General features: G+C 48.7%; 1 protein-coding gene across 6 annotated transcripts; it reads right to left on the reverse strand.

Moving 5' to 3' along the window:
* Positions 1–216: 216 nt before the first annotated feature.
* CDK20 (cyclin dependent kinase 20) lies at positions 217–15,601 on the reverse strand (the record flags this gene model as incomplete). 6 transcript variants are annotated; one of them, XM_081175781.1, is made up of 9 exons in its annotated part: positions 217–865; positions 4,248–4,403; positions 4,541–4,664; positions 7,675–7,737; positions 8,021–8,142; positions 8,292–8,480; positions 12,429–12,542; positions 12,657–12,739; positions 15,569–15,601. In XM_081175781.1, 8 exons carry the CDS (start codon positions 12,729–12,731, stop codon positions 677–679), a joined length of 1,032 nt encoding a protein of 343 aa, XP_081031907.1. In that variant the 3' UTR covers positions 217–676. The 6 variants fall into 6 exon arrangements, with proteins under 6 accessions (XP_081031907.1, XP_081031906.1, XP_081031905.1 ...); XM_081175780.1 differs by lacking the exon at positions 15,569–15,601 and adding an exon at positions 15,195–15,280; XM_081175779.1 differs by lacking the exon at positions 15,569–15,601 and adding an exon at positions 15,183–15,265.
* Positions 15,602–19,274: the final 3,673 nt, after the last annotated feature.

Consider the following 19,274-nt stretch of genomic DNA (forward strand, 5'->3'; position numbering starts at 1 on the left):
CTGCCCCCACAAAACAATCATTTCCGCATCAGCTCCGGAGTTTACACACAAGGTCACATTCTAAACCATGCCAGGACTGAAAAGCCTTTTGAACAGAGCAAATACCCAAAAGAGCCACTGGGATATTTTAATGGCAAGCCTACAGCCCAGCAAGCCATATTCCTTAACAAAGCAAGTTCACCGTCTTTGATCCAAGAAAGAGACCGGGAATTTGGCTCACTGTTTTAACAAATCATTTAATTACAAAACGTTGCTACGGAGCTGCTACAAAAGAGCTTCACCACAGAAGCAGGGAGCTAAAAGCACCCCAAAGTCCTGGAAGGAAAGGTCCAAAGTGGTGGTTTTTATGCAGAAGAGGCTGGCAAGGCCAACTTGTCTGGCAGCTCTTTGTGCCCAAGGTTTCCAACTCTGCTCCAGAGGAATAAGGAATTGGTTCACTCCTGCCCTGAACGGGGCTCCTGTCTCTTTCACGGCAGCATCAAGGGAGATTTCAGGCAAGAGACGTTTCCCTTGTCCACACTGCCAGCTGCCCCTGCTCCAGTTCTGTCTTCTGCCACCCCGTTCCTGCCAGTTTAACGAAGCGGCTCAATCCTGCTTAAGATGAACTAGCTCTCCTGACACAAGAGAGGGGCAGCAGAAATCCCACTGCCCCACAAAGAGCAAAGAGATCCTCTTTTCATATGTCAACCACGTAAGGCGCCACAAGCTCCAAGTCCACCACCGACTCCTCCAGAGGCTGCTCCACATGGAAGTCACGCTGGTGCTGGGGGCCCTGGTGGGCTTTTTTGCCCCCACGCTGAGGGATGGGCAGCTCCAGGTGGTGGGCCGGCAGCGGGGGAGTGAAGAAATAGGGGTGCAACAGCGCCTGCAGAAGGAAAGGAAGTACAGAATGGCTGGGCTGGATGAAGCCAAGGGCTGTGCCATAAAACTTAGGGAACAAGCTGTGCTATCATAATGATTAAGGTTTTAAATGATAATTATAGGTTATATGTTAATGACTAAGTTTTAATTTGTATATTTTTCAACTGTAGCTATATCTGTACAGTGGTACCTCGGGTTACATACACTTCAGGTTACATACGCTTCAGGTTACAGACTCCGCTAACCTAGAAATAGTGCTTCAGGTTCAGAATTTTCCTCCAGGATGAGAACAGAAATCGTGCTCTGGCGGCACGGCAGCAGCAGGAGGCCCTATTAGCTAAAGTGGTGCTTCAGGTTAAGAACAGTTTCAGGTTAAGAACGGACCTCCGGAACGAATTAAGTACTTAACCCAAGGTACCACTGTATTGTCCCTGTTATAACCTAACTGCAAATTCAAATGTATCCCTATCGTGTTTTATGACTTCCTTGATATTGTATGTGGGCTGGAACTGGTCTGTGACCGAAATAATAAATTCATTCATTCAGGGGTGCAACAGCGCCTGGAGAAGGAAGTACAAAATGGCTGGGCTGGATGAAGCCAAGGGCCAACTAGCCCACCAAGCAAATCCTCCACCAAGAATCTAAGGAGTGGTAGTTTATCCTTCAAAGAGATGTGGTTCCCAGCACCCTTAATAAACTACAATTCCCAGGATTCCTTGGGGGAGCCATGTGCTTCAAGCGTCTGGTGTGCCTGCAGCCCAGAAGCAGCCAGCAAAAAGAGGTCTCTGCCAGCTCACAGGCTTGAAGGTAATGATGGGTTTCTCCACATTTGCTTTAACACAAGGTATTCAGAGGCAAACCAAGTTGTGCATGGAGGCTGAAGGTCCTGTGCGTGCAAACTGGGATCTCATCCATACCATACATTTAAAGCACATTTAACACACTTTTAAAGACTTTCCTCAATGAATCCTGGGAACTGTCCTTTGTTAAGGGTGCGAGGAATTGCAGCTCAGTGAAAGGTAAGCTACCATTTCCAGGATTCTCTAGGACAGAGGTTTTCAACCAGTGTGCCGTGGCCCCTTGGGTTGCCTTGAATGATGGTCTGAGGTGCCGTGGGCAACCCTGGCCTCTGTCCCTCTTTCCTTCCCTCTCTCCTCTGATGTCCTCTTGTTTCTCTGCCTCCCAAAGGCTTGCACAGCTGTTTGTTGCAGCAGCCCTGGCTGCAAGCTCCCCAGGCGAATGATGCCTCTGGAGCTGGCCATGGGGGGCTGGTTGCCAGGAGCTGAGGTGGCCTTGGAGTAAGGAAGCAAGCGGACTAGGGAGCCCGGCCAGCCAGTCCACCAGCCCTTGCTGTTGGGAATGGACAGACAGGTCCCAGGACCCTAAGGGGCAGTGTGAGAAGGCACCTCTCTTTGGGGCAGGGCAGATCAGAGACCAAGGACGGTAGCAGTGGCTGCCCAGAGGACTACCAAGGAGAGGGGAGAGGAGGCTGAGGGAACGCGCCACAAAGGAGGGTGTTTGGAAAAGGGTGAGAGGCAGCAGGACTGCAAGAAGTTTTGCAAGGAGGATTGTCCAAAATATTGCAATGAAGATTATGAAGAGAATTATTAGTTCAGGACAATTTAAAGTAATAAGGAAATTAAGAAACGTAGTTTAAGTGATAAAGATTGAAAAATCTTCAGATGTGGTTGATGGAAGTTCAAAACATTGTATAAGTTAAGAAAATATGTTATATAACTGTTGGAAATGATATGTAAAAATTAATAAAAATATATTTTAAAAAATGAAAAAGGGTGAGAGGCTGCCAGCTCTGCAGGCAAGGGGTGACATAACTGGGCTCCTGAGCCCCACAGGGGTGCCACAGAAAGAATGTAGTTGGTCAAAGGAGCCATGGACTCAAAAAGGTTGAAAATCTCTGTGCATCCCCTTTTCTTCCTGTCCCTAATGTCTCAACAAATGAAACTGATTTGTAAAAATGTTACATGAAAAAAAAAATACAAGAGAGAGAGAGACATTGCACATACTTTTGTAAATCAATAAAATCTTTAATAAAAATACATTTTAAAAAACACCTCTGTGCAAAGGGGAAGACTTTTAAGTGTATTGTGTAGAAATGACCCTGGAACCTAGACTGTCTCTTCCCTTCCCCTCCATTACCCCCCCACCCCACCCCACACACATTTCTTCGTTATCTGAACTTCAATTACTAATTGCCATTCATGCATCTAAATAAATAGCCACATTCAAGCAGTGAGTTGGGTGTCCTCTCACCCCCTCACTTGGGGAACATGGGAAAGCCAGGCCCCGTGAAAGTCCAATGGAAAAAGACTGGGGTGCCCTCTGGTGGCAATTTGGAGCACAACAACTGCCCTTTCCATTGAGTGTTCCAAGCATGTGTTGATGTGAGATGCATCGCCCCTGGCCCAGAAAAGAACACACGTACAGTGGTACCTCTTACAGATAGGTAGCCGTGTTGGTCTGCCATAGTCAAAATAAAAAAATTCCTTCCTGTAGCACCTTAAAGACCAACTAAGTTAGTTCTTGATATAAGCTTTCGTGTGCATGCACACTTCTTCAGATAGTATCTGAAGAAGTGTGCATGCACACGAAAGCTTATACCAAGAACTAACTTAGTTGGTCTTTAAGGTGCTAGTGGTACCTCTGGTTGTGAACAGGATCCATTCCGGAGGCCCGTTCACAACATGAGCAGAACGCAACCCACGTCTGCGCGTGCGCGGGTAGCAATTTGCCGCTTCTGCACATGTGCATGATGTCATTTTGCGCATATGCGCAAGCGGAAAAACCCGGAAGTAACTTCCAGGTCGCCGCGGGACGCAACCTGAAAACGCTCAATCTGAAGCAAACGTAACATGAGGTATGACTGTATTTAAAAGAGGCATGTATTCATGGTGAAGGCCTCTTCCAGGACACCTGGAGAGCACATTCTAGAGGGGAATGGGGTCTCTTGGAGCACATAATTCTCCCAGTTGCCAGTTCCCCATGCTCCCCAAAGGGACAAAAGGAAGGAACCACGGGGCAGGGACAACCCAACGCCAGGACTATTCCAAGCACCAATTCCGTGTGATCTGTGCAGGATGTACATTCGCAACCCATGTCTGCGCATGCACGGGTTGCGATTCGGCGCTTCTGCATATACACAAAGCACAATTTAGCGCTTCTGCGCATGCACAACCGCCAAAACCCGGAAGTAACATGTTCCGGTACTTCCGGGTTTCAGCGGTCCGCAGCCCAAAAAAATGCAGCCTGAAGCGGCTGTAACCCGAGGTATGACTGTACTCACTTCCTACAACCCAAGAGAATTCCTCGCCCTGTTCCCTGCTCTGGTATCTGCAAAGGCCAGCTAGGAACCTCCTTGCATCTCTTACCTGTGCTGCCTGAACACGCTGCTTGGAAGGATAGACCAGGAACTGTTTCAGGAGTTGCACGGCTTGTGGGGAGGCGTCGGGCACCACCTGCTCCAGAGGAATTGGCAGCTTCTCTTTGAAGGAAATCTTGTTGTAGTCGGGCAACTCTGTGATCTCCTGCTCCCAAACAGAAGTTGGGAAAGGTGAGCTCCCAAGCTTCTCTGTTTTTAAACTGCCCCCATTCCTCCCAGAGACAAAAGCACGGGACACGGACCCACAAACCCTGTGGGCAATACCATAACTACCAAACCCACCGGCCAGATCTTCTGGTTTGGGGTCCCAAGGACTCGGAGGACACAGCACAGCTGCTCAATATCGTTTTCTCCGGGGAAAAGTGGGGAGTTGTTGAGAAGTTCGGCAAAGATGCATCCCACAGCCCTGGTCAAACGAGAGAGAGGGTGGGCAGCCGAAGCAGGGTCAAAAGAGAGGTGAACTGCACAAGGATCAGAAACCAACCACATCCTTGTTTTGGGTTCTGCACTACATATTCAAACTGCAAGGATGTGAAGAAATTTTGGATTTCTAGCTGAGAGGCTTGATAGTTAAACAGGCATCAAACTGGCTTCGTTTTATAGTGTATATGTGTCTTCCACATACAGAGACACCCCAAGCAAATCCTATGAAAGGTTTATGTAACCTGCCTTTTTTTATTTTGTAAACTCCTTAGAAGCCCATTTGGGCACTAAGCAGTACATAAACAAGTATTAAATGTGTTCCTCATGCTCACAAAGCCACAGTTGACAAGATTCCTTGTGCATGATGGCTAAACCAGTTGATCTCTGTAGTACCGTATTTTTCGCCCCATAAGACGCACCGGCCCATAAGACGCACCTAGATTTTTTGGGGGGAAATAAAGGAAAAAAAAATTATTTCCCCCCCAGGTGCGCTGCGCTACACCAGGAGCTTGGGGCGTGCTGAGCTCAGCGCGCCCTAAGCTTCTGCGTGCCGGCAAGCAGTCCGCTAGCCCTGGGAGAGCCGCGGGGCTCTCCTAGGGCTAGCGGATCGCTGCGCTACACCAGGAGCTTGGGGCGTGCTGAGCTCAGCGTGCCCCAAGCTTCTGCGTGCGCGCAAGCAGTCCGCTAGCCTTGGGAGAGCCGCGGGGCTCTCCCAGGGCTAGCGGATCGCTGCGCTACACCAGGAGCTTGGGGCGTGCTGAGCTCAGCGCGCCCCAAGCTTCTAGGTGCGCGCAAGCAGTCCGCTAGCCTTGGGAGAGCTGCGGGGCTCTCCCAGGGCTAGCGGATCGCTGCGCTACACCAGGAGCTTGGGGCGTGCTGAGCTCAGCGCACCCCAAGCTTCTGCGTGCGCGCAAGCAGTCCGCTGCCGCCCCAAGCCTCGCGCACCCGGCAGGAGGTCCCACCGGGTGCGCGAGGCTTGGGGCAGCAGCGGACTGCTTGCGCGCACCTAGAAGCTTGGGGCGTGCTGAGCTCAGCGCGCCCCAAGCTTCTAGGTGCGCGCAAGCAGTCCGCTAGCCTTGGGAGAGCCGCGGGGCTCTCCCAGGGCTAGCGGATCGCTGCGCTACACCAGGAGCTTGGGGCGTGCTGAGCTCAGCGCGCCCCAAGCTTCTAGGTGCGCGCAAGCAGTCCGCTGCCGCCCCAAGCCTCGCGCACCTGGTGGGACCTCCTGCCGGGTGCGCGAGGCTTGCAGACACTCGCCCGAAGCAGGGGGAGCCCTCCCGAGGGCTCCCCGTGCTTCGGGCGACAGGCTGCCGCCCCAAGCCTCGCGCACCCGGTGGGACCTCCTGCCGGGCGCGCGAGGCTTGCAGGCATTCGCCCCATAGGACGCACCCCGATTTCCCCTTCATTTTTGGAGGGGAAAAAGTGCGTCTTATGGGGCAAAAAATACGGTATATCATTGCCCTGAGGCTCATCTTGGGCTCCAATATAAGTTTTAATTTTCATAATAAGAATGTTTTATTTATACCCCACCCGTCTGGCTGGGTTTCCCCAGCCACTCCGGGCGGCTCCCAACAAAATATTAAAAATACAATAAAACATCAAACATTAAAAACTTCCCTAAACAGGGCTGCCTTCAGATGTCTTCTAAAAGTCAGATAGTTGTTTATTTCCTTGACATCTGATGGGAGGGCATTCCACAAGGCGGGCGCCACTACCGAGAAGGCCCTCTGCCTGGTTCCCTGTAACTTCACAGTGAGGGAACCGCCAGAAGGCCCTCGGAGCTGGACCTCAGTGTCCAGGCAGAACGAGGGGGGTGGAGACGCTCCTTCAGGTATACTGGACCGAGGCCGTTTATATGTGCAGAAGCAACTCCAGGCTGACGCACTCACTAGCCAAAAGTCATACGTGCCTAGGAAATCTGGAGGGGGGGGGTTCAGCAGCAACAGACACCCCCATTATCTCACCCCACCCCCACCCCACATGCTGCACTATTACTGACTGCACACAGTGAATCTGTAACAGTTGCTTAGGAACCGCAGGACTTGTTCACCAAGAGAAAGGTGGCCGGTCTGTCCTGCTGTGCTGAGGACGCCACCTGAGCCCTCCTCCTTTATGGAGTGGGATGAATTTCCCAGCCTTAGGAAGAGAGATCTGTAAGACAGCATGGGGATGGAAGGATTCTGCACAGCAGAGACGGGTGTTATGAGAATTATAAGGTCTAAGATATAAAATAAACGTACCAGGCAAACACATATAAACCACATGTCTGAATCAGTACAGGAAAAATCCTGAAACCCTTTTGTCTCTTCCAAATTGACCTCGAATATTTCTCTGCAAGGTCGAAAGGAATGAGGAGCCTCCCCATTGTCTCTTTGCTCACAAATCCTGTCTCAAGGGCACATTTAAGATATGAATAGGGTGATCCTGTGACCTGGATTCAGGAACTGAGTAGTTATCATAAAAAAAAAGTGTGGCCAGGATGCCCAGGTAATCCAAACAGGTAACCTGGCAAACAAGATAAAAACAACGCACTCAGTTTTCTGTTGTAGTCCGCCCCTTCTCTGATGTACGTATGATGTATTGGGGGGTGGTCTTGGGCTCCAGGGTGGGCAGTTCAAAAGTATATATAAGGGTTCAGGATGCTCTTCCTGCCTCCTGTGTGTGGGGGGAGCACTCTGTTGCAATGGGTTTAATAAAGATCAGGCTTACTAGCTGCTTTGCTTCTCAAAGCTTTGCTTTGCCTCTGTTATTTTCTCCTACCAATAGAAAACCTAAAACAGGACTCTATTTGGGCTCTTGGGTACCCCATAAGGGAAAAGGAGCAGTTTTTTTCTTATAACATGGGTAAGCTGTGGTGAGCCTTCAGGCGTCTGTCATCCTCAGCAAACAGCATGGCCAATGGTCAGAGATGATGGGAGATGTAGTCCAACATCTGGAGGGCCACAGTTTCTCCATCCCTGCTTTGTAGCAAAAGACAGGGCAAATATACTCACCAGAGATCCACACCTTCATCATATTTCCGAGCACCGTACAGGAGTTCGGGAGCCCGGTACCACCTAATACAGAAAGGTTAGGCGAGTCACATCTTTGAGGATACCAAAACTCATTTGCCTCTAGTGCTTCCCAGCTCCAGCTACCAGGCTCAACACTGCTCACTAATCTTGAGAGACAGTTCCTGGCAGCCATCAGACTCCACAGCGTTCTCAACGCTAAGCCAGACTGCAAGCGCCATGGAAGGAGAGCTGCTTCTTGTTGTGGTCATTCCAGCGGGAGCAAGGGGTTGGCTCTCCCTTCCCTGGCTTTATGTTCAGCCCACACCCCCTGCCCATTCCGACTCACCTGGTGGCCACTTGGTGGCTATACAGTCTCTCTCCATCGCTGGTGAACACCCTGGCCAGGCCAAAATCAGCAATTTTCAGCTGACCCGTGGAGCTGATCAGCAAATTGGCCGGTTTCAGATCCTGAAAAGGACAGGGAGGGGTTCGGAAATACCTGCAGTTTTTAACGGGAGAGCCGAGGGGTGAAGAGGAGTACAGCGCAAACAGGTGAGAAAAGGGGAGATGGGATCCCGGGGAGAAGAAAGCAATCTGGGAGCCAGAGCAGGCCTCACCCGGTGCATGATGGAGTTGGCGTGGCAGAAGTCCACCCCTTTGAGCAGCATCAGCATGTAGCCTTTGACTTGGGCCTCGGTGAGCGGTTGCTCGGAGTTGCGGATGACCTCTGACAAGTCGGACAGCATGTATTCGAAGACGAGCACAAAGCCTGTGCCGTGGGGGAAGAAATCCTTCAGCTTCACCACCTGGGGAGAGGGAGAGAAGGAGTTGCCTTCCGACTCTTCAATGTGTAGTGGCCAAAAGGCCGAGAGACTAGAATGGGAAATCAAGTTGATGGGACTATGCCGAAATGGCACAATTAACTGGGAAGCTCAGGAATCAAGAAGAAATTTTAAAAAGAATGGGAAATGTTTATAATGCATATACAAAATCATTGTAAACAGGTCAAAACATTAGCAGGATTTTAAATACACTTGTAATGTAGCAGAATGTATAGATAAACTAGGAAGATGAAAAATTGGAGAAGTATTGATAAGCAATTGAAAACAGAATCAAAAGGTTCCATGGAAGGGATGGAGGGAAGTCAGGAGATTCAGAATAATCTCAATATTTGGATTTTATACTGTTTTTTTATGTATGTTTATTTTATTTTTCTTTCTTCTTTTTTAAAAAAATCAAATAAAAAGATAGTTAAAAACAGAAAGAAAGAAAAAAAGGCTGAGAGAGAAATCAGGAACTCCTCACAGGAACACAGTAGCGGAACTCCAGGTTTTGGGCAGCAAACTTTCCCAGCCTTTTCTGGACATAGCTGTCAACTTTTCCCTTTTCTTGTGAGGAATCCTATTTGGAATAAGAGAATTTCCCTTAAAAAAAGGAAAACTTTGACAGCTATGTTTCTGGAGATGCCGATGGGGGTCGAATCTGGGATCTTCTGCATGCACAGCAGATCCTCTGCAACTGTGTCGCAGCCCTTGCCCCTCAAATCCCACCTCAGCCATAAACCAATGAAATGGCTTTAGGCACATCTTTGCTTCAGCATCAGCGCTACCTCCCTTCTCCAATATTTATTTATTGATTGCATTTATACCCCACCTATTTCTCCAATGAGGCAGACAAAGTTATTCCCCCTCATTTAATCTCCACAACAACCCTGAGAGGCAGTGACTGGCCCAAGGCAAACCCAGTGAGCTTTATGGATGATTGAGGATACAAACCCCCGTTTCTCATGTCCTAGTCCAACCTGCTAACAACTTCACCACACTGGAGACAATACAGTGGTACCTCTGGTTATGTACTTAATTCGTTCCGGAGGTCCGTTCTTAACCTGAAACTGTTCTTAACCTGAAGCACCACTTTAGCTAAAGGGGCCTACTGCTGCCGCCGTGCGATTTCTGTTCTCATCCTGAAGCAAAGTTCTTAACCCGAGGTAATATTTCTGGGTTAGCGGAGACTGTAACCTGAAGCGTATTTAACCTGAAGCGTATGTAACCCGAGGTACCACTGTAATTGCATTGACCTACCTTGCAAGTTTGCTTCAAGGGTTACAGAAAGGTAACGTATACAAAGCACACCTGAGCTCTTGAAAGAATGTTAATATGGTGAGACCACTCACTTCCAGGGTCTCTGGAGCTTTAGGACAGGATCACACTTCAAAACGACCTTGACAGATTAGAGAACTGGGCCAAAACAAACAAGATGAATTTTAACAGGGAGAAATGTAAAGTATTGCACTTGGGCAAAAAAAATGAGAGGCACAAATACAAGATGGGTGACACCTGGCTTGAGAGCAGTACATGTGAAAAGGATCTAGGAGTCTTGGTTGACCACAAACTTGACATGAGCCAACAGTGTGACGCGGCAGCTAAAAAAGCCAATGCAATTCTGGGCTGCATCAATAGGAGTATAGCATCTAGATCAAGGGAAGTAATAGTGCCACTGTATTCTGCTCTGGTCAGACCTCACCTGGAGTACTGTGTCCAGTTCTGGGCACCACAGTTCAAGAAGGACACTGACAAACTGGAACGTGTCCAGAGGAGGGCAACCAAAATGGTCAAAGGCCTGGAAACGATGCCTTATGAGGAACGGCTAAGGGAGCTGGGCATGTTTAGCCTGGAGAAGAGGAGGTTAAGGGGTGATATGATAGCCATGTTCAGGATGTCACATAGAGGGAGAAAGGTTGTTTTCTGCTGCTCCAGAGAAGCGGACACGGAGCAATGGATCCAAACTACAAGAAAGAAGATCCCACCTAAACATTAGAAAGAACTTCCTGACAGTAAGAGCTGTTTGACAGTGGAATTTGCTGCCAAGGAGTGTGGTGGCGTCTCCTTCTTTGGAGGTCTTTAAGCAGAGGCTTGACAACCATACGTCAGGAGTGCTCTGATGGTGTTTCCTGCTTGGCAGGGGGTTGGACTCGATGGCCCTTGTGGTCTCTTCCAACTCTATGATTCTATAATGCGGTCATTGTTCCCCAAAACAAATGCCGAAATTCTGTATCTGCAATTAGTTTGGCCAAACACAGCTTAATTTAAATGCTTTGGCACAGCTTGGGTTTTGCAAGCCCCTTTTCTTTCTTTGCTGAATTTGGAACTAGAAAGGGCTTGAAAAAAGGAGGAGAGTAGGGATACGCAAATACCAAACTAAGGTCTCCAGTGCATGCATGGAGAACTCATACAGAGCTCCATGTGTGCAAGGGAACATTAGACTGAAAACAATGAGCTACGCTACCATCAGCGAATCTCTGCTCCTGACCAGGTCAATTCCCCAATCCCAATTCCCCAGCAATCAGCATTTTCTATGTTTTTGGCAAAAACTATGAGCAATTCTTTATTTGGTGGTTTGTATTTCACAATTACAGTTCTTAAGGTATTCATAGATCCTAACTACAGTGAGGGGGGTAAGTATTTGATCCCTGCTAAATTTGCCTGTTTGCCCTCTGATGAAGAAATGACCAGTCCATAATTTTAATGGTAGGTTTATTGTAGCTGTGAGAGACAGAATAACAACAGGAAAACCCCCAGAAACCCAGAAGATAAAAGTCAGAGATTGATGTGCATTATAATGGACTGGTCATTTCTTCATCAGAAGGAAAACAGGCAAATTTAGCAGGGAATCAAACACTTTCCCCCCTCACTGTATACCCCTACTGCTGAATCAATACTAGCTGACCTGGTTCCCTCTTCCACTTGGACCAGAACAATGTGACAGTCTGGTGTTTGATCCTAACAGTGATAACCCATATCCCTGACAGGACAGCTGCACCAAACTCAGCACAATCTCTGCCGCAACCCATGAGAGAGAAATAGTAATGTCAAAAGGGAAAGCCAGTGTGGTGTAGTGGTTAAGAGCGGTAGTCTCGTAATCTGGTGAACTGGGTTCGATTCCCCGCTCCTCCACACGCAGCTGCTGGGTGACCTTGCGCCAGTCACACTTCTCTGAAGTCTCTCCGCCTCACTCACCTCACAGAGTGTTTGTTGTGGGGGAGGAAGGGAAAGGAGAATGTTATCCACTTTTAGACTCCTTAGGGTAGTGATAAAGCGGGATATCAAATCCAAACTCTTCTTCTTCAACCACATCTCACAGCTAGAAATACATGAGCACCTTGTTTCGTATGCTTTGAACAATAAACCTGCCACATTGTTATGCTACAGAGCACGTCCTCTCATGTGGAATTGGATAATTTGCATTTCAGTGTGTATTTTTCTTCTCCCCACCACCCCACTCCAAGGCTTCCAGCTCTCATGCTTACAAAAAAAAAGCCTTGACACAAAGAGGGCCTGGATGAACTTTCCACTGATTTACAAGATTCCCTCATCATAACCATCAATCACTTCTGGTGAGCATTCACCATCCTCTGTCTCCCATATTTATGAAACAATTCTTATCACTGTTCTTTTTCCGGGCCTAGACAAAATCTCATACAGTGGGACAAATATTTTAAAATGCAAACAAGCAATTTTTTTAAAAAAACAACAACTGGCAAACGAAAGCAGATTTGTCCAGTTAACACAATTTCATTTGCATCCTACTGCAGTAGCATGGAGTTCCAGATCCAAGGTTTAAGAAACTAACAGCTTTGGCCAACTAACACAATTTATTTCTAAGGCTATCGTAACCCAAACCACATCCTCCCTTCTTCTCAGCCTAAGGTAAACTGAGGTAAACACACACAAAAGAAATTCAAACCGGCTACTCACGTGTTGATTTTCCTCAATCTCCTGCAGGGCTTTGATCTCCCGAAGTGCTTGATTGGGGATCCCATCTTCTAACTTGCGGAGAGCCACCTTCTTCAGGGCAACAGTCTCACCTGTCTGCAGTGAAAGAAACCCAAAAGCTCTCCACTCCCCTGCTTGACTCATTCTTCTCCCAGAGCTTGAGAAAAATACCGAGAGTTAATCCCTGGTGAAAGGTGAGACCCCACTTACTTCTATGTTCTTGGCTTTGAAAACGATCCCATGGGCTCCTTCTCCAATGCGGCCTAGGATGCTATATTGGTCCATGGTGGCCTCTATTTGTAGAAAAGGGAATTCAGTCACAATGCAGGATTTAACCTCCTTCCGTCGGGCCTGTAAGACAGAGCTATTCCGCCTGGCTTTCAATTTGAACCTAGCCTGATCTTTGATTCCCAGGGACGCGGACTTAGAAAAAATATTGGGGGGGCCCGGGAAAGCTCATGAATAATAAATAAGCTCATGAATATGCAAATAAAGTGGCTCCGGCCCTAAATAGGGCAAGCCACGCCCCCAGCCAGCCGATTGGCTGGCTGGGAGGTGTGGCCAGTCGGGATTCCCCTGTTCTCGCGGGATTTCCGGCCGGGGCTCTCCGATTAGGGCGCGCGGCTGGCTGGCTGGCGAAGGAGGAGGCGGGGGACGGCGGCGGCGCTCTGCTGGAAGGGCGCCCGCCTGAGATTATTGGGGGGGCTGAGCCCCCCCAAAATTTTTTTTGAGGGGGCTCGAGCCCCCTCAAGCCCCATGGAGTCGGCGCCTATGTTGATTCCTCTTCCTTCCCTCCCCCTCCCCTTTTTATGAAGATTACCCGCTCTAGGATCCCACAGCTAATTCTCCCCTGGTCTCCTTGTTGGCCCAAATAGGAGTAATTCAGCCAGCTAGCCCCGGTGATCATCTAATGTTTGTTGGATGGATTTCCCCCCCTAAATTGATTTTTGAATTCTAAATTTATTGTTATTCACGTTTTATACTGTATTTTGTGCTGTTTTTTGTTGCAACAATTGTTTTAAATTTGTTGTTAGCTGCCCTGAGCCCGGTTTTCTGAACTGGGAAGGGTGGGGTATAAATAAAATTTTATTATTATTGTTGTTGTTGTTGTTAATGCATACTCAGTATGTCTCAGTCTCAGCTAAAGCTGTGTCTATACATACATTTAATCCTATAAAGATAAAGGTACCCCTGCCCGTACGGGCCAGTCGTGTCCGACTTTAGGGTTGTGCGCCCATCTCACTTAAGAGGCCGGGGGCCAGCGCTGTCCGCAGACACTTCCGGGTCACATGGCCAGCGTGACGAAGCTGCTCTAGCGAGCCAGCTCCAGCGCAGCACACGGAAACACCGTTTACCTTCCTGCTATAAAGCGGTACCTATTTATCTACTTGCACTTAAGGGTGCTTTCGAACTGCTAGGTGGGCAGGAGCTGGGACCGAAAGACAGGAGCTCACCCCGCCGCGGGGATTCGAACCACCGACTATGCGATCGGCAAGCTCTAGGCACTGAGGTTTTACCCACAGCGCCACCCCGCGTCCCTGCATTTAATCCTATACTATACATTTAATCCAATACCATATCGTTGCAGGGCTACAGATTTCTATAGGTATGCCTACACAATAAATTTAATCTGGTTCCAGATTGTCACACTAGTGCAGATATCTATAAATATGTCAAATTTAATTTATTTCCACAGGTCTCCAGCAAAAGTACTGAAGTTGTATGAAGGCATGCAAAAAAGAAACTGGAAACACTTCACAAAATTACAATTCTATTTATGGGAAGCCAAAAATGTTAAGGGCAGACTTTCCACAAAAAAACCCCAGGGAATGGAAGTTTCTCTTTGCAGAGCTACACCCAACACCCTTAAGAGATCCATAAATTACCATATAGCAGATATTCAACACAAAAAACAGTGACAATTTGTTGTTGACAAAGGACAGCTGGACCTCTAAAGGGCCCTTCAGCAGCTTAGGGCCTCATCAAACCTAAATCCGGCCCTGACCCTGGCCATGGTTTTACAGGACACGGGTGGCGCTGTGGGTTAAACCACAGAGCCTAGGACTTGCCAATCAGAAGGTCGGCGGTTCGAATCCCCGCGACAGGGTGAGCTCCTGTTGCTCGGTCCCTGCTCCTGCCCACCTAGCAGTTCCAAAGCACGTCAAAGTGCAAGTAGATAAATAGGTACCGCTCCGGTGGGAAGGTAAACGGCATTTCCGTGCGCTGCTCTGGTTCGCCAGAAGCGGCTTAGTCATGCTGGCCACATGACCTGGAAGCTGTACGCCAGCTCCCTCGGCCAGTAAAGCGAGATGAGCACCGCAACCCCAGAGTCAGTCATGACTGGACCTAATGTTAGGGGTCCCTTTACCTTTACCACACCCCTCCTGCTGGATTCACCCCCTCTTCTCTCAACGGAAAAGCCCCCCTCCACTTCAATCCCACAACATCTCCAGAACTAACCCCACAAGGCAAGCCCTTATCCCTGCATGGGATGGGAGCCAACATTTGCAGAGGTACTTCCTGTCCTGGGTGGGGGCCAGCCCTGCTTGCAGGAACACACCTGGAGGCAGGGGGTCTCTTCGTACACTGGAGGATTCGCACTCAGCACCGGGCTGAATCTGGGGGACCCCCAGGCACAGACCCCAACCAGCCACCCCCATCCCCCATCCCCACCCAGCTTGGCTCCCTGCAAAGATCAGGAATCTGCGCCTGGGGGAGTTCAGCTGGGATACCCACAGGTAGAGGCACAGGTAGAGGCACAGGTACAGCATCCCCGCCAAGGACCCACTGCAAGCATCATCACCTCTTCCTCCTTTCCCATCATGCACCTCTCCTTTCCCCTTCAGCCTCTGGGGCGCAGTCCCGGTGGTTCCCAGGCGACAGCTCAGGTTCTCCGTTGCAGCCGGCAACCTCCTCCTCCCTCTGCGGGGCGAAGCTAGTGGAAATATATAGTCTCACATCCCCCCACCTTTTATAGAGGTGGGGGCGGAATAGAAAGCTGGACGGGCATCGTCACACCACCCACCCACCCATTTTTTCCAGGTGTTCTCCCCCCCTTTGATTTTTTAAAAATACGATTTTTATTATATTTTCCGTTTTGCAATTTCAGATCAACATTTTACCTACTCAAGATATCAACGGCTTCCTTTCTTCTCCTTCCATGGTTCATTTTGCATATCTCTTATATCCCTGCATATTTTACAAAAACCGTACCAGTCGGTTTTCCATTATTACATTCATCAAAACTCATTTACAATTTTGAATTTATCTTAATGCTGCCAGCGTAATAATAATAATAATAATAATAATAATAATAATAATTTATACCCCACCCTCCCTGGCCAGAGCCAGGCTCAGGGTGGCTGAGCACCAGTAAAATTACAATAAAAACATAATTGGGGGGGGGGGGAATAAAATTTTAAAAAACCCAATTTAAAATACAGGTTAAAATGCAATTTAAAATGCAGCCTCATTTTAAAAGTAGCCCATACATCAAGACCATAAGGGGAGGGAAACATAAAGGTCAGACTGAGTCCAAACCAAAGGCCAGGCGGAACAGCTCTGTCTTGCAGGCCCTGCGGAAAGATGTCAAGTCCCGCAGGGCCCTGGTCTCTTGTGACAGAGCGTTCCACCAAGTCGGGGCCACTGCTGAAAGGGCCCTGCCCTAGTGGAGACCAATCTAACCTCCCTGAGACTCGGGACCTCCAAATTTTTGTCATTTGTGGACCTTAAGGTCCTCCGCGGGGCATACCAGGAGAGGCGGTCCCGTAGGTATGTTTTCATTTATACACAATTATTTTCCATATATTCACCTGTCAGGTTTCCGCCTGCCACCCATGTGTTAAAGGAGCGAAGGTGTCGTTTCCAGGCTGCGCCCCCCCAACAATATTTCAAAAGTCTATATAGGGCCTTGCACACCATTTTTCAGGGTTCTCCTCCCTCCTGTGTGTGGTGAGTGGGGACCCTGTTGCAACAGTTTATTTCCTTTAATAAAGATCAGGCTTACTAGCCGCTTTGCTTTCAATCGACTCTGCTTGGCCTCTGCTTTCTCTGCGACCCATAAAGATCTCCTATATGGACTCTAGATACCCCGTAAGGGAATTAGACCTATTTTTCTTACAACATTGGAACATGAAAGCCTCCCACGCCTTTCAGAGACAGCTCGGCAGGTAGACATTCGCCAGGTGCAGCATTATGGAGTCCCTTCCAGCCAAGCGGGCTCTATTTAAAGATCTCGCCGCCGGCTTCCGCCACTCTCGCCTCTCGCACAGAGGTGGCTAATCGGGAACCGGAAGTGATGGCTGCGCCAGGAACCATTCTACCTCTTTGGCCTGGATTCGGGAGGCGGCCGCGTTGCCTAGCAACCCATCCCCGACGCTTTGCTTTTAACCCTGTCATCACCCGGGCAGAGCCCGCCCCTTAAAGCAGGGGTAGCAGGCTGGGTGCTGGGGTAGGGCGTGTCATTTTAGGGGGTGGCACTTAATTTTTTTGCAAATTTCCTCGGGGGTCTTGAAAATACGTTTTTGGGTGTAAGGAATTAAAATCCGCTATTATTTTTTGTGATTGGACAACATTTTGCTTGGCAAGCCTATGTTTTGGGCACATAAACTGCAGTTGAAAAATCAAATAATTTTACCTTCTGAAAATGTCCAGTAATGCTAAACAACAACAACAACAACAACAACAAATATTAATAAATAATATAATTGAAATTACTTGGCAATCACTTTTAATGATTTCTATGCAGTTTTACACATATTTTACTTACCAAGAGTTACCAGAAAAATGCCCATTACATACCCCTTCCCTTTTCCCTTCTCTATACATCTGTTGTGTGCCACATGTCCCCAGAATATACATGAAAATAAGTATATACTTATGCCAGTGTCTACTTTCACTTTAGCCTGTTAAAACAAGGAAGACCTGACTTTCCCCATGGAACAATGTATTCTTGCCTCTTTGCATTGTGGGAAATCCTCCATTATTTCCCTACCCCAGGCATAGACAAACTCCGGCCCTCCAGATGTCTGGGACTACAATTCCCACCATTCATAGCTAGCAGGACCAGTGGTCAGGGATGATGGGAATTGTAGTCCCAAACATCTGGAGGGCCGGAGTTTGCCTATAGCCTGAGATCACTTGGGCAGCTAACCTATTGGGAAGTACCTACCTGAATTTTCCTTGGTTTGCTCAGATGCTCTGCATAGATCATGGGTAGGCAAACTAAGGCCCGGGGGCCAGATCCAGCCCAATTGCCTTCTAAATCCAGCCCGCGGACGGTCTGGGAATCAGCCTGTTTTTTTCATGAGTAGAATGTGGTTTTTTTATTTAAAATGCATCTCTGGGTTATTTGTGGGGCATAGGAATTCATTCATTCCCCCCCCCCACACACAAAATAGTCCGTCCCCCCAAAAGGTCCCCCCCCCTGCTGAAAAAGTTTGCTGACCCCTGGCATAGAGGATTCCTGATTGGCTTCCTGATTGTCTTTATCAAACGCAAATGCTTTGTGTAAAACTGTATCTGGAACCATGTGAAACTTGCTACATCCTCAGCAATGTCACACCTTGACTTGCCTGAGCCACTGTAACCCCGCCTTATGTGTGCTGTATTTCTGACGTCTGCAAAAGGGGGCGTCCTTCTTCATGCCAAAAGGCAAACATTTAAAAATAGTGTTTTTTTCTTGGTTCTGGGTCCTTCGCCTCCTGACAAAAGGGGAGCGGGGGGGGGGCGAGGATTCTGTTGCAACAGATAATAAAAGATCAGCTTTGCTTTCACCGGATTTCTGCCTCAGGCAGGTGGAAGAAGGCCTTGCCTGATGAAGTCTCTCCCCTCACCAGTGAGGTCTGTGCAAGCAACAGTGGCCAAAAGCTGGGCCTATGAACTCAGGTCAGCAGAGAACATCCGTAGCCTACCTTTCTGCAAAACCATGTCACACAAATAATAATAATAATCATCATCATCATCATCATTTATTATTTATACCCCGCCCATCTGGCTGGGCCTCCCCAGCCACTCTGGGCGGCTTCCATAAAAACCAAAAATACAGTAAAATATCACACGTTAAAAACTTCCCTGAACAGGGCTGCCTTAAGATGTCTTCTGAATGTCAGGTAGTTGTTTATCGCTTTGACATCTGCTGGAAGGGCGTTCCACAGGGCGGGCGCCACTACCGAGAAGGCCCTCTGCCTGGTTCCCTGTAACTTGGCTTCTTGCAATGAGGGACCCGCCAGAAGGCCCTCGGCGCTGGACCTCAGCGTCCGGGCAGAATGATGGGGGTGGAGACGCTCCTTCAGGTATACTGGACCGAGGCCGTTTAGGGCTTTAAAGGTCAACACCAGCACTTTGAATTGTGCTCGGAAACGTACTGGGAGCCAATGTAGGTCTTTCAAGACCGGTGTTATATGGTCTCGGCGGCCGCCCCCAGTCACCAGTCTGGCTGCCGCATTCTGGATTAGTTGACGACACCACAAAGCCTCCCACTTCACCAACCCTAATGGAACAGCCAGCAACAATTCTGATTCTCTCCAGACAGACATTCTGCTGCCACGACTGGCCAAACACCCAAGAGCTCTCTTTGCCTAGCAGAATCACAGCCGGGATGCGTGGAACAGAACAAGCTGTCTCTGTGCGCACAGCGTTTCACTGCAAGCCAAAAGGGGGAAAATATACCCACAGGTCCTGCAGCCTGCCCCTCTCAGCCTCGCATGGGTGTGGGGCTAAAGATCGAGTACTCAATGAGCACCCAGGTGACACCACTCCTTTCTCACCTGCTTACACACACCTGCTGTGCACCCTGGTCAGAGGACTATGTGCTCCTGCGTGTCTCCT

This window comes from Podarcis bocagei (genome assembly GCF_964188305.1).
Source record: "Podarcis bocagei genome assembly, chromosome: 17".
Taxonomy (NCBI): Eukaryota; Metazoa; Chordata; class Lepidosauria; order Squamata; family Lacertidae; genus Podarcis; species Podarcis bocagei.